Source organism: Oryx dammah, unplaced genomic scaffold, assembly GCF_014754425.2.
Source record: "Oryx dammah isolate SB20612 unplaced genomic scaffold, SCBI_Odam_1.1 HiC_scaffold_1, whole genome shotgun sequence".
Lineage (NCBI taxonomy): Eukaryota > Metazoa > Chordata > Mammalia > Artiodactyla > Bovidae > Oryx > Oryx dammah.
Window position 1 is genome coordinate 82,973,867 of NW_024070185.1, and position 14,030 is coordinate 82,987,896.

Below are 14,030 nucleotides of genomic sequence, written 5' to 3' on the forward strand. Positions count from 1 at the left end.
AGCACAGGCTTTGAGTGGTTGCATCAAGTGGAAGGGCCAGGGCAGATCAAATAGAACTACAAGTATGATTAAAGGTCCACCTCCTTCCCCAGCTCAGGCAGAGCTCCCGTAGCCTTCAGGGAGATGGTGAGCAGGAGCCTCCTTCTCAGGCAACAGCCCTCATCATGGGCCAGATGACATGGGGGTAGTCAGAGCTCAGATGAGGGCCCCAGGGGGACACTGTGGGCAGTGACATGACCAATGACATCAAAGGCAGAGCAAACCCAAGTGGCCCACCGTGACAGTGACCAGAAGTAGGGGTCAGGAGGGCCAGCGGGGAAGACCTCCGGGCACAGCCCTGACCCTAGAGAGCTGCAGCTCAAGCCAAGGCCCTGACACAGGGGTACATCCAGAGTGAGGGTCAGGGGGCCAGGTCTGTTGACATGATCCTGGGTGCTGGTGGGTGGGGAGATCAGGGGCTGTCAGGTGTACCTGTAGGGGAGCAGCTGGGGCAGAGGCTGTCAGGGGCTGAATGCACACACCCACCCTCTGTCGTGCCCTGTTCCCAATGCCCCTAGTGCCTATAGAGGCCAGCCTGATTTGGTGACCTAGGACCCATCCAGCCATCTGGGGTTTACCCTGTCTGGTCAGGTCTGGGCAAACTTCCTGTCCTGGCCAAAGGAGGAACTCAGCCATCTGCTGGCCATGGCCATGGTCCACACAGGCTGGCATCGCCCCTGGTGTGGCTGTCAGCCCACACCACAGGCCACAGCTTCAGGCTACCCCAGGGCTATGGTGCTGGGCAGCCTCCACTTGTGCAGAGCCCTGAGTGGGGCTGGACCTGGGAGCATGGGCCCAGATACTACCTTGGATCCACCACGAGGGCCAGGTAGTTGGGCAGGTTCACAGCCAGGAGACTGACCCCTGCTGCTTCCTGGCAATGAGACAGCCAAGGTGCTTGCGGTGACCAGCCGCAGAGACTGGCCTCTCTACTGCTTGCTCCCAGGGCCCAGCCCCCTGACAGCTGTACATCTGCCCGCCTCTGACCAGGTTGGCCCCAGGCTCATCGGCTCCTCTGGGAACACGTGTCCACCCACTGCCCACCCGTTGGTCTTGCTTCTTCAGGGATCTCATCCCACGTGTGAATCACCTTTAGCAGCCTTCTTTATGGGACATTCAGACACTCAGAAGAGCAGAGAGCTGGCTCTGGGGCCCCAGCTCTGCAGCCCCCAGCACTTCCAATCTTGCTTCATCCATTTCCCTGTACCTTTTTCCTGAGTTATTCATTTTAAAGCAAAGCTCAGATTAGATCATCTCACCCATAAGCACTCTTGTTTATCAATCACTCTGTGCTTATCTTTCAGGCCCACAGAAGACTCTGTGGGGTCATCTGAATGTCTGTTGGAGCTGCCCCAGGCTGAGTGGGGAGGGCGAGAGAAGTGATGGGGGAGGGGCCTTGGGAGCTCCTGGGGGCTGCATCACCTCCCTGGGCTCCTTGCTTGGAGGGAGTTCTCAGGTATCCTACCTGGAGAGGCCCAGGTGAGGGCATTGCTGACCTGAGATGAAGGAATGGGGCCAGCAAGGGTCAGAAAGGAGATGACAAGGGGGCTGAGAGTGAGGGTTCAGGCCCTACTGGTCACAGGATGGACTGAGGGAGCTGGGGGTCCCAGCCAGGTGAGAGGTGGCTCCGTGAGCCCCCCGAGACAGCACCTGGCTCTCACTGGTGTCTCTGCAGGGTCGAGGCTGGCTTGGCATCAGCCCCACTCTCCTTGATCCAGTACTGTGGGTATAGAAGGGAGCTAGTTGGGCATGTAAACTGCAGGAAATGTGGGAGTGCTGGAACTTTTCACGAGGGTCTGCTCAGGGGTCATTGAGCTGACTGCCCCGAGGACATGCATGTGGGGGTGATGTCTGGAGATGCCAACAAAGGCTGCTTCTCCCATAGACCACAGGCTTAGAGGGAGGGACAGAGGAGGGCTGTATAGCCTGGGGACTCTGAGGGGCACAGTGCAGCACCCAGGCCTGGGTGGCAGGGAGGGTGGTGCTGGGAGCCGCACGAAGAGAAGAATCAGCTTTATTGCTTACTGACATATAGAAAAGTGGGGGCTCGGATCCCCAAGGAGGGGCTAAAGCCCTGCCCAGTCACTGCTGGTGGAAGGTGTGAGGTCTGAGTCAGTGGCCACGGTGGGGGGCCCACAGTGTCACTGATGATCTATAGTCCTGGGTCAGGAAGTGCAGAGGTCACAGGTCACCCAGGGTGGGCAGCGCACAAGGCCAGGATGCTGCTGCACTGGCATCGCCTTGTCTCTCTGGAAGTGTCCCTAGATGGGGCCAGCCCCTTGACCCCCATCCTTGGGCCTGCTGCATGTCCATGGCAGCGATAACCCTTGTTGAAGGCTCACCAGTTCCATCTTCTGGGCCCGGCTACTCCATGCTCCAGGAGGAGGAGCAGCGGAGGACGGGGCAGGCCCTGTGTGGCCAGAGTGGCCTGAGCACGTGTGGCTTATTTGGATGCAGTCTGGTGGGGCCAGCCTGGGCTCCGGCGGTTTAGGGGAATCTCGTGCACAGGAGGATGGGCCTCAAGGGCGAGGCGCCTTCTGCGTCTAGGCAGCTGCGGCCAGGCACGATCCAGGGGCACCTGCAGAGAAGAAGAGGAGAGGCATGGAGTCACCAATGCCGGAGGAGCCTCCAGCTCTGTTCTGGTGACCCTGCCTCAGCGTGGTGTCTGCTAACCAGCCCATAAATGTCGGGGCCACTCTGACTCCAGAGTCAGCCCAATTCTGACCTGGGAGAGCCACGGTGTCCCCCCGTGGGACACTGTCAGGGTCTAAAAGCCCGGCCCAGCACACTCGGGCAGGGGCTGGTGGGTGGGCAAGTGCCGTGGGGACCTTGAAGTCTCCTCACTAGGCTGATGCTTGGGGAACTCAAGACTGGGGCACATAGCAGGTGATTAATAAATGGCCCAGTTGTCATGCGATGAGGGAGGGAGCAGGCTGGCATCCAGAGGATTCCATGGGGGACAGACTGAACAACAATCTGGGGCCAGCAGCTGGGCAGTGAATTGATGTCAGGTGGGGCCAACAGTGATGGCGGGGGCAAGTAAAAGCCAGATGCTCACAATGGGGCCACACAAAGGCCCTGCTCCCAGCATCTTGCTTCATTGTCCACTTGGTCAATCTGGAAGGTTTCCTCCTGTGTCCCTGACACACAGGTGGGGGTAGATCGGGTCAGCAGATGAGGCTTGAAAGGGATGTGCTGGTTAACAGAACAATAGGCCCAGAGAAGAGACTGTACAGCCCTGCAATAGCACCCACCTTGCCTCTGTGGCAGGCCTGAGGACTGCTGGGTCCAGGGCCCCGTGGACCTGCGTTGTGTGACCCTGGCCAGGACACATGCCAGACCTGCCAGCTTTCTGTATCTGCCCTCATGACAATCCAGGTTGCCTACATCTGAGCCCCCACAACCTCCCTATAGGAGGGGATTGTTGAGTGTGTTACGAGGCTCACTTGACTTCCTTGTGGCTTCTGCTCCCAAGTAGGGTCACCTTGAGCAGGCACTGGGTCTCTCTGAGCAAGGACAATGGGCTGAGTATGGTGTAGGGGGTGCACATGCCCAGGGGCGCCCACCCTGCAAGGCCCAGGCAAGGACAGATGCAGTCACAGGAGGTCTGCACAAAAGACCCTGAGTTTCCCACGCTGAGTCAGCAGCCCAGTGGGGTGAGCGGGTGGGTTCGTGGAGGAATAGACCCTGCTGGGGACGGCCCTGCCAGCTCACCTGAGCCCCTACTGCCGGGGTGCCGTGTCCATGGTAGGCTTCTGGACGCCAAAGGCAGTGATGAAGATGTTGACCACGACGATGATGAAGACCAGACCAGTGGCCAGGTTGTTGAGGAAGTCCAGCTTCGCATGCTTGGCAGGGTTGTTGAGATCATACCTAACTGTGAGATGGAGCAGGCACTGTGAGATATCATGGGGCCTTCTTCTGCACCCCCCGAGAGAGACATGCCTGCTTTAAAACACTGCCGAAAATGGGGCCTGGCCCAGGCAGGCTGCTATCTCTGGCTTGACTGCTGCAGCCCCGCTTGCTCTGTGAAAAGAAACTCAGAGGGGCCTGGCACCTCATTACGAAGTGGAAGGCGTGGAGGCCCAAGGCCCAGGCTTGCATTCTAAGGCACAAGGGACTGCACACATAGGCAAGCACCATTCTGAGCGCTGGCACATGATAAGCCATTCCCACACGTACCCAAGGCTGTCCTTACGCCCACTTTCTAGGCAAGGAAACAGGCCCACCTGCCTGAGGTCACACAGCCAGGTGGAGGGGAACCCACCAAACTCTTGCTGCTTCTACACCTGACCCTCACCTGGGGGTGCAGGACCATCACCTGGTCCCTATAGACCACCTAAGGACTAGCGGGTACATAGTAGGTGCCCAATACACGTCAACTCTTTGGGTGGTTTTGATGTTTTCCTGTGTCCTCAGCTTGGGTGAGTGGAAGGATAGAGACGTGAGGGGCCCTCTGGGGGCCACAGTGGGAGCTGTTAATACACTTTGGACCACCTGGCCTAGCGAGGCGGGCTGGGCTCCCATGCAGCTCATGAGGGCCTGCAAAACATTGTGACCCATCCCAGAGTGTGTGCGGGCAGAATCAGCTGGCTGTAGGGCAGGGGTACCCCAGGGCCCTCCCACTGCTGCAGCCCCCTGCCCAGGCACGCACCGAGGAAGATGAGCAGCACGCCCACACCAATCTGCAGCACGAGGGAGATGGAGATGAGGACCACCAGGGGGATGAAGAAGGCGAAGCCAGTGCCCTGCTCAATGACAGCCTTCAGCTGGGAGGCGTTGGCCATCAGCAGTGCAATGTCCAGCATGCTCTCAGCTGCGCTCTTCTTGTTGGCATAATGGTTCATGTTGATGGGCTGGTTCCTGCCCCAGCGGCTAGGCTGCAGGGAGCGGGGTGGTCAGGCCAGGCTCTGCAGCAGGGGACTGTAGGCCCGGGCCCACCCTGGTGTCCCCTACTTTGAGCCTGGTCTCCTTCCTAGGTACTGGCAAGAAGGTGGGGGTAGATCGGGTCAGCAGATGAGGCTTGAAAGGGATGTGCTGGTTAACAGAACAATAGGCCCAGAGAAGAGACTGTACAGCCCTGCAAGACCCACCCTAGGAATCAAGTCCTGGAAGAGAAAGGAGACAAAACACAGCCTCAGCGCACACTCTGGTTTTAGACGGGAAAATGCTGCCAGCCATCTGCCTGCCATGGGTGGGGCCATCTGGCAGCCTCCCCTGCGTGCCCCTGCCCGCCCTTCCCTTCAGGAGGTGACTGGTGCCAGGGAGGTGACGTGACAGCAGCTGGATCCCAGATTTCCACACACTTGCCCACCTGTGAAATAAGCCTTCCTGGGACAGCTGATCCACCCAGGCCATCTCCCAGCTGTGCGGGCACACAGCAGGTGCTCAAGAGATGCCTCAGTATTCTAATCTACAGCTAAACTTAGCTTCTTCCTTACTTTTTTATTAAAAACAATTTTAAACCACTTTACTGAGTGAGATGTGATCGACACACAAAAAGCTGTACATAATAGACATGAGCAACCTGAGGAGTGTGGAGCTGTGTGCACTGTGACACCATCACCACACCCAGGCCACCACACGTCTGCGCCTCCAGAATCTCCTGACCCGTCATTACTAGTATTTGTGATAGGAAGCACGAGGTCACCCTTAGAGTGCCCTACTGGTCCTGACGTGTGGCGCTCGAGCTTATCCTGCTTCATGTTTGTGTTGATAAAATGCAACACAAGTTCGACTACCTCCTCCCTCACTTCTGCCTGAGAACGTCTCCAGTCCTCAAGGCCAGGCCCCTGTCACTCCCAAGCGCCCTCCGTGCCTCAAGGCCCCACCCAGAGCCGACCTTCTCTGCAGGCTAGGTTCTCTGCAGGGGCAGGAGCAGGGAGGGGAGTTAGGCGGAAGAAGGCTGGCCTCAGAAGCTGGAGTCCAGGCCACAAAGGCTCCTCCCGAGAGGCACTGGAATTTGCCTCTTGCAACGGCTGTTTCACTTGAAGGCAACTCGAGGCCACCTGGCCTCCTCTTGGTAGCCAGCCCATCCGCCTTCTTCAAGCTGCCCCAGCCAGGCCCCTCCCCAACCTCCCAGAACTAACCTGTACCCCTCAGCCCTGGCCACTTGTCCACAGGCCTCCCTGAGCCTAGGCCTCCTGGGGCCACTGGGGAGATCTTATTTCTAGACTCATGAAAGATGCAGGGATGGGAGGTGGGGGTTCTGGGGAGGGCAAACTTCTACTTTCTGCAGTTGGAGAAAACATGGAGATTACAGAACTATACAATGGAAATTACAGAAATACAGAAGTTTTACAGAAGTAAAACTACTTTTACATTATATCTTCTTTTTTAAATTGGAGTATAACTGCTTTACAATTTTGTGTTAGCTTTTGTGGTCCAACAAAGTGAACAGCTGTGTGTATACACACATCCCCTTCCTCTTGAACCTTCCTCCCAACCTCCCCACCCACCCCTCTAGGTCATCACTACATTGTATCTTTTAGAGTTTAAATTGAATCTAGAATAACAGGCACAGGAGGGTGAGCATGGGAACAGAGACTCCTGTGTCCTGTGTTCCTTCAGTGTCAGTTGTTCTTAAGCAGCAAATCCTCTTGGTTTAAAATTCTAGACCCAAGAGCTCGCTGGGAAAGCCTTCTCTGTCCAACCCAGCGCCCTGGCCCTGCTCTCCGGGAAATTTCATGTGCAGCCTCTTTCTTTCTTCAAGTGTTGTCTCTCCTTTGACTCTCCATGCCAGGCCTACAACTGCACTCACAGCTGGGTGGGCCACCCACCTAGGCCAAGAATACCCAGGGCACACCACTCCTCCCCAGGGTCTGTGCCCTGCCTCAAAAGCACCCAGGCTGTCTCCCAGCTCTGCTCCTGCAAAGTGGCCCAGCTGGCCATGCTCCATCATGTACGTGCTCCACTGGGTGCTGGCATCCTCGAGGCCCTGGCCTGCTGGCCATGTGCCCCTAAGTTTCATAAACCAGAAGTATCAAAACGTCCTCCCTTGAGGCCACCCCAGGGCTCATCCCAATCCCCAATCCCAGAGAAAAAGCCAGGCGCAGGTCTTCCAAGGAGCTTCCACCTTCTGGGGGCAGGGGAGCTATACACACACAAATACACACATTCATGAGCATATACACATATACGTGCCATACACACACATCTATACACACACAGAAGCACAATACATGTACGTAAGCACACACTAACATGTATACATGGTACACATGCACAAACATGTAGATACATGTACACATACATGTACACACATACATACAATGTATATGTATGTATGCATTAACAAACACACACATGGCTAACTGCGGAGGCTTCTGGGCAGGAGGGAGAATTCCTCTTTTACTTTGAACTCTCTTGAGCTGTATAAATATTTCACGCCTCTGCAACCACACACGCATTCAAATCCACAATGCCAGCAGCAGCAGCAGTGCCCCAGCACAGGGACCCCGTGCCCCACTGTCCTCCACCTTGGGTGCCCAGGGCACAGCCCATCATCCTATTCACCCTTCAGCTCAGTGCTTTCCTCCAGGGAGTCCCTGTTTTCACAACCATTTACCAGGGGTAAACTGAGGCTGTACGTGGAGGAAATGTCCAAAGTCAACAGGAATTGAGGGCTGCACTGGGATTTGAACCCAGGTCCCAGGGCTCAGAAGCTCTGAGAGCTGACACCACAGTCTCCTCTGGCCCTGCAGAGCGGCGCTGGGGTCACGGTCACCTGTGAGGCTGAGTGCTTGAAGTCCCCAGCCCCTTCTGCGGTTGAGCGCCTAGGTGTGCAACAGGGCCAGGGAGCAAACATGCCAGGAGGTTCTAGGGGGTCTGGTCACTGTCTCAGGGCCCCGGGTAGCAAGCAAGGGCCTCAGCCCATATATCCCTCCTAGCCAGGTCATTTCCTGTCCACAGAGCCATCTGCTTCCTATTCAACCCATGCAGTGATAAGAAGCACTGGCCAGAGGGTGCAGGCCAGACGGCTGGTGGGGAGGGGACTCTGGTCAAGCCCTAGCTGACTACAGGCTTGCAGTGTAGCCTTGACAACATGTTCCCTTCCCTGGGCTTCAGTTTTCCCATCTGTACACCTCAGGCCACAGTCTGGGAAGTTCTACCACCCACCAAGTACCCTAACAGTGAGAAAGAGCACTGTTCTCCCATTCTACAGAGTGGAAGACTAAAGCTCAAGGGGGCTTACTCAGGGCCACTGTGAGGGAGAGGCAGATCAGAATTTGAACCCAGCTTGTCCATCTTGAAGCTAAGGGCCACCCAGGACATGGCACAGCCTCATGTCTACACTGGGGAGGAGGCCCAGGAAGTTTTATGTGGTAGGGCCTTGGGTGGCGGGTGGATTTCAGGGTTGATTTATTTCCCTCATGCCTGACTTTGGTACCCCAGGCCTTCTGGGGAGGGGCTTTGAGCTGTGAGGAGAGCTCTGGGCCTGAGAGGTGACCCCTGTACAGGTGAATCCCAGGGAAGGCGCTATCCTGAGGAGGTCACCCAAGTTGTGGGGAAGTCAGAGCCCATCTTGCACAGGTGTGGAGCTTCACCTCCCCACCCAGCTGCCAGGAGCCATGCTTGGGACCCTCCCACTGAGACCTCTGCCCATGACTTGGGCAGTGCAGGGAACAAACGGCCAGTTTAATATGTCCCTGGGGCCAAAAGGAATTCACTGAAACCCCAGTGGCATCTCAGAAGCTGAGTGAGCTGAGGGCTGCCCTTTTTTTTTTTCTAAAAGCCAAGAAGGAGCCTGTAGAGGAGGAGCTGGTTTTGGCAGGGGTGCCCACAAGGCTGGCTCCTTGAGCTTACGTTCTGTGGACAGAGTGCGTCATCCCAGTCATTTGTACATAGGCAGCTCGCAGGGACCCAGGCCACCTGGCCCAGGGTCACACTGCACTGAGCAACCTCAGCTTGGACAGGGAGGCAAGTTGGAACAGAAGCGAGATTCAAAACAGGTCTGCGGTACTCAGAGTACCCAGTTTCAACACAGCGCATCCTCCAGTTCACCCTGGGCTTGGAGAGGCTGCCTATGGCCTCCAGCTGGGCCCACGAGGTCTGGCCCATCCTCAGCCTCTTGCCGGTAAACCCTCTGCTTCCTTGGGAGATGAGGGCAGGCCAGGGCCGTGGCTGACTGAATCTCCGCAGGACCTCAAGGTTTGGGTTATGGACTTCCTCCAATCCTGCCTGCCCACAATTCTGCCACTGACTCAAAATCCCAGGTACAAGCATGGAACAAGATGCCTACATGGGAATTCCTGCCCCCCTTCCCAGAGCCCAATTTCACATCTAAAGAATGAGAGTCCAAGGCCCTCATAGACCCAAAATCTATGAGGCTCATCAGCTGCTCTGGGAAGAGGTGGGATGTGGATGTGGGCCTTCCCTTTACCATCTCCACATCCTGCCACACCACAGACCAGCAGAGTGACTGGTCTGTGCTCAGTTTCCTCAGCTATAAAATGGGCAGGCGGGCATATGATGGGGAGTGAATGAAGCGCTCAGTGGCTGGTTAGAGCCCAGCTGGGGCAGGGCAGGACTGGATATTCCTCTTCCTCACCACCCAGCCTCATGGCTTTGAAAGGCTGCCTCCCAAATGAACTGTAACAATTTGTAACTAATTCTATTGTAGAAGTCCATAACAAGGAAGAGAGGACTAGCCCGAGAAACTGCATTAGCTGAGTGAAGCCCAGCTCCAGATGGGCCCTTCTGCCTAGGGCCCCTCCCCTCGGGCTCAGTGGGCAACAGTGGATGTGGGGGTTCTGGAGTCCTCACTTCTGGGCTGGGACCTGAGAACCGACCAAGTAGGATCTGCTGGGGCTGAGTAGGCTCTGTCTGGTCAATCAGTGTGAGGCATAAGCTGCTACTATGTCCACTGCCTGGGCTCAGCGTGAAGGCACCCACCCCAGGTCACACTAGCTCACTCCTGCACTGTCCCCACACAGTCTGTGCCCAGCCAGCCTCGGGAGGTCTCTTGCTCCACGTCTGAGTTCCTGGCAGGAAGTTTCCCGGGGTGGGGGTGGGAGGTCCTCGCAGCAGCTGAGCGGGGTTGGGCAGTCCTGCTTCCTGTGAGCTCACCACTGACCAGGAGTAACCGCGCGGCCACATCAGGGTTGCCTTTTGGAACATGGCCAAGACCCTGCCAGCCTCTGGATTTGCCAGGAGAGCAGAAATGAGAAAAAGAGCAAACTTGGAACTTCCCTGGTGATCCCATGATTAAGACTCCACAATTCCAAGGCAGGGGACACAGGCTCAATCCCTGATCAGGGAACTAAAATTCCACATGCCAGCTCAGCAAGGCCAAAAAGAGTTTAAGAGAAAAAGAGCAAACCTCTCCCAGCAGCTGAGGCTATGCAAGCAACTCTCCCTCCCAGGACTTGGTTTCCAAGCCCAAATGTTGCCGTACGAGCCTCACTGCACCCTGTCCTGCCAGAGCCCTGCTGTGTCCTCAGCTGGCTATAGCCCCAGAGTCTGCTGCAGTGTCCAAGGCAGCGGCCCCCTCAGATAAACCCTGGGCATGGCCACATTTATGTTCACAATATAACTAATGCTTCTTATTTCTTCTGCTGCCATCCAAAAGTGAGTGGACTAAAGACACCAACTCACTCCAGCAGGGGCCCTAAGCAGACTGGCCTTGCATGGAGGCCACAGGGGTAGGCAGCACGTGGAGGGGGACATCTGTGGAGGTGGACCTCTGTGGAGCTCCCTCACTGCCCTGGCCTGACAGATCATCTGCCCTTGGATTGCACATATAACTCTTCTCTGAGCCCAGTCACTTTGGGAGGTGAGTGATTCTTCCCCACTCTACAGAAGAGGAAATAGGTTCACAGAGAGAGTCCGTCCTTGCCCAAGGCCATGCAGCAGGGCATCTTGAGACCGATGGGGCTCTGGGCTTGGGCTCCCAGTCAGTCCTCCCCTTAGCCAGGGGCACATTGATGACATCGTGGTGACTCAGCCCACACATCCTGCTGTCTGGGGGCTCTTGCTCAAGTGGGGACATATCTGAAGATCCTGGGATTTTCCCCTCCTCCCAGCAAGCCTTTCTACCCCTCAAGCAGGACCTTGGGACTAGGATTCAGGCAGGGGCCACTGGGAGGGAAGGCTGTGGAAGAGCCAGGTGAGGTGCAGGGGGAGGGCTGTGCCTATGGTGGGGCAGGGGGAGAGCGGACTGCACCTGGGGAAAGGTGCTGCCCTTCCTAAACCCTGCCGGGATGTCATCTTTGAAAGAGGATCTAGTTTGGCAGGCAGGAATGTTAATACTATGTGTCCAGTTTACCCCAGCACCTCACACACATTAGCCCTTTTAGTCCTCACAAGCCTCTGAGGGCTTCCCTGGCGGTTCAGACAGTAAAGGATCTGCCTGCAGTGCAAGAGGTATGGGTTCAGTCCTTGGGTCGGGAAGATCCCCTGGAGAAGGGAATGGCCACTCGCTCCATTCTTGCCTGGAGAATCCCATGGACAGAGCAGCCTGGCGGAGGGGAGCCTGGCGGCCCACAGTCCAAGGGTCGCAAAGAGTCAGACACGACTGAGCGACTAGCACTTTTACTTTCTTTCATAACCCTCTGTTGGAGGTGCTGCTCTTACCCCATTTCACAAATAAGACACTGAGACACAGAGTGATGTGCTTAAGAGCACAGTGAGGCAGGTCCTGAGGGTGGGAAGCGGAAGGCAGAGGCTGGAGAGAGAGCAGTGTTGGGTGGGCCTGGACCCCAGGCTGGATGAGCAGAGCAGCTGTCAGTCCTGACTTTCTCTCCCAGAGCCTCCTTGCCTGTGACTGGAGCCCCCTGGGAGAATGTGTCCACTCTCACATGAGCGTCCAGAGCCTCCATGGCCTCTGCAGCTGGCAAGGTCTGACCTCCTATCCCCAGCCCCGATGTACTTGGTGGTCCAGCCCCTGGGCCCTTCTCCCACTGTTCTTCCTGCCTAGGATGCCCTTCCACACATACTCACACCCCAGGGTTCAGTGCCAAGGTCCCCACTGGTCAGGAAGTCTTCCTACCCACCTTTGTGTTCAGCACTCTGCCCATGGTTTCTCCGTGAGGACTGGTCTAGGCTCTCAGACTGAGTGGAACAGGGCTGTAGCACCTGCAACTGGTCCTAAAGCCAATGGCAGTGACCCCTGAGCACAGGGATCCCTGCCTGCTGAGGGACTGTTCCCCAGGCCAGGGCCTTGCTTGCCCCACATGTTTGCCTTCCACCCCCTAAATATGGCCTGTTACTACAGCATCACCTAAGACTGGTCACCCACACCTGAGCAGGGTCGGTCTCGGCCTTAGTCTGATGTACATGTCTGAGAGGCCACTGTCCTGTCCCTGCCCCCACCCCCAGGGGGTCAGAAACTGAAAGAATGTCCAATGTCAACAAGTTACCAAAGGGTGGTGCTCAGGCCTGCGCCACAAACAGAGGCCCAGGGGAAGTGCTGGTCCTGGGCAAGGCCGGTTACGAACCGCTACTCTGGCCCTGCTCCAACAGTGGGACAGGACCCCAGGGTGGAGGGTACTGGATCTAAATGGGACCACTGCCAGGGCCTGCCGCCATGCTCACAGCGCTCCAAGGCCAGCAAGGCGGGCTGAGGCGCAAGAACCCGAGGGTGGAGAGAGGGGAGGAGGCCACAGCGGCCCCGAGTTCTCCATCAGGGCATGCACAAGACTGTGCGGTCGCTGTGGACACCGTAAGTGACGTAACTGTCTGCCCGCTGCTGGCCTGGAGCCCAGAGGCCGGGATCCGTTCCGCGCCTACTCCCGGCGCGCAGCGAACCGGAGCAGAGGCAGAGCTGGAGCGCTGTGAGAGAGCCAGGAAGGCAGGGACCGCGGAAAGCGGAGTGAAGGTGGTGCCCAGGCCCCACGGCTGCGCAGCTCCGTGTGGGCGCTACCTGCCCCGGGCCACTTACGGCAGCCTGCCAACCGCCCGCGCCCCAGCCCAACCTTCCAGAGTGGCTTGAGCCCCGGGTCATCCCTGGGCTCCCCGCGACCACGCTGGCAAGGGGGCGGGACGCAGGGGGCATGGCGACCACCCCGACCCTCACTGCGGACGCGGCGCGCGGCGGGTCGGCGCCCGTAGGTGCCTGGGAGCCGTGGGAGCAGGGCTCAGAGAGGGCGGGCGTCGGACAAGGTCGCACAGCGGCACGGATGGAGGGGGTGCTTACCGAGGCGTCCGGGGATCCGGGCGAGCTCGGGCGCAGGTCGCCGTTGAGCTCGTACTCTTCGGGGCGCGAGTCCATGGTGAGGCACTGGGTCAGCTTTGCTCCGGGTCTCAGCGTGGCCCGCGCCCCAGCCGCGCACACAGACCCCGCGGCGGGCCCGCCCACTGCCCGCCTTCCTCCGGCCCGGCGCACGCAACCGCCCTCAGACTCCGCCCCCAACTCACTGGCGGAGGCCGGGGGCGGGGCTTAGGCTACCCGGGGCTGGCCCCGCGTGGACCGCTGTGGTAGGGGGAGCCAGCGCTGAATTTGGGTTCTGTTAGGTCCCCGCCCTCTAGTGTTCGTGGTAACGCACGTCGCCTTCTGTGTTCCTGTCGTGGACGCTTTTAATCCATAAAACGAGGGCAAGAACCGGCCTTTCCCTTGCCGCTTCGCTAACTGCCATGCTAGCGGGTACTGCAGCGGGTGTGGTTTTGTGTTTTCCCGGATGACGCTCACCCCTGGGGCCCCGGTGCAGCTCTCGCCAACACATCGCTCGCCCCGCACGCGAAACCTGAGAGTCGCCTGGGTCTCACACCCTCTGAACTTTGGCCTCCTCTAGGAAAAGGGGACATGAATGCCTCCCACTCACCCAGGAGGGGGCAGACAGCAGATCACCGCAGCTTGGGCCCTCTTTGTGCCTGCCGCCCATCATGGAGCAGCCTCTGTGTCTCCAGGCAGGGCCCCTTGTTTGGGGTGGCACCCCTTGTCTGTGCCGGTGCCAGCCGCTAGCGGTGGCAAAAGAATGTTGGTTCCTCCAGCCCTTGGCTCTTTCAGCCCTTGTTTCCCGGGACGCAGGCCTCTCCCAGAAGCCAGGCGGGTG

General features: G+C 57.9%; 1 protein-coding gene across 1 annotated transcript; it reads right to left on the bottom strand.

Moving 5' to 3' along the window:
* Positions 1 to 2,036: 2,036 nt before the first annotated feature.
* Positions 2,037 to 13,558, bottom strand: NINJ1 (ninjurin 1). Its single transcript, XM_040245947.1, has 4 exons — positions 13,175 to 13,558; positions 4,694 to 4,919; positions 3,754 to 3,916; positions 2,037 to 2,617 (listed from the first exon to the last, which is right to left on the bottom strand). The coding sequence occupies exons 1-3, from the start codon at positions 13,247 to 13,249 to the stop codon at positions 3,762 to 3,764; spliced, it is 456 nt and encodes a 151-aa protein (XP_040101881.1). The 5' UTR covers positions 13,250 to 13,558; the 3' UTR covers positions 2,037 to 2,617; positions 3,754 to 3,761.
* Positions 13,559 to 14,030: the final 472 nt, after the last annotated feature.

Excerpts from the sequence above, each read along its gene's own strand:
- NINJ1 (XM_040245947.1), bottom strand. The coding sequence starts at position 13,249 with ATGGACTCGCGCCCCGAAGAGTACGAGCTCAACGGCGACCTGCGCCCG. Across the intron at positions 4,920-13,174 it reads CCGGATCCCCGGACGCCTCG|CCTAGCCGCTGGGGCAGGAA; the intron begins GTAAGCACCCCC and ends CGCTCCCTGCAG. Across the intron at positions 3,917-4,693 it reads CGTGCTGCTCATCTTCCTCG|TTAGGTATGATCTCAACAAC; the intron begins GTGCGTGCCTGG and ends TCCATCTCACAG.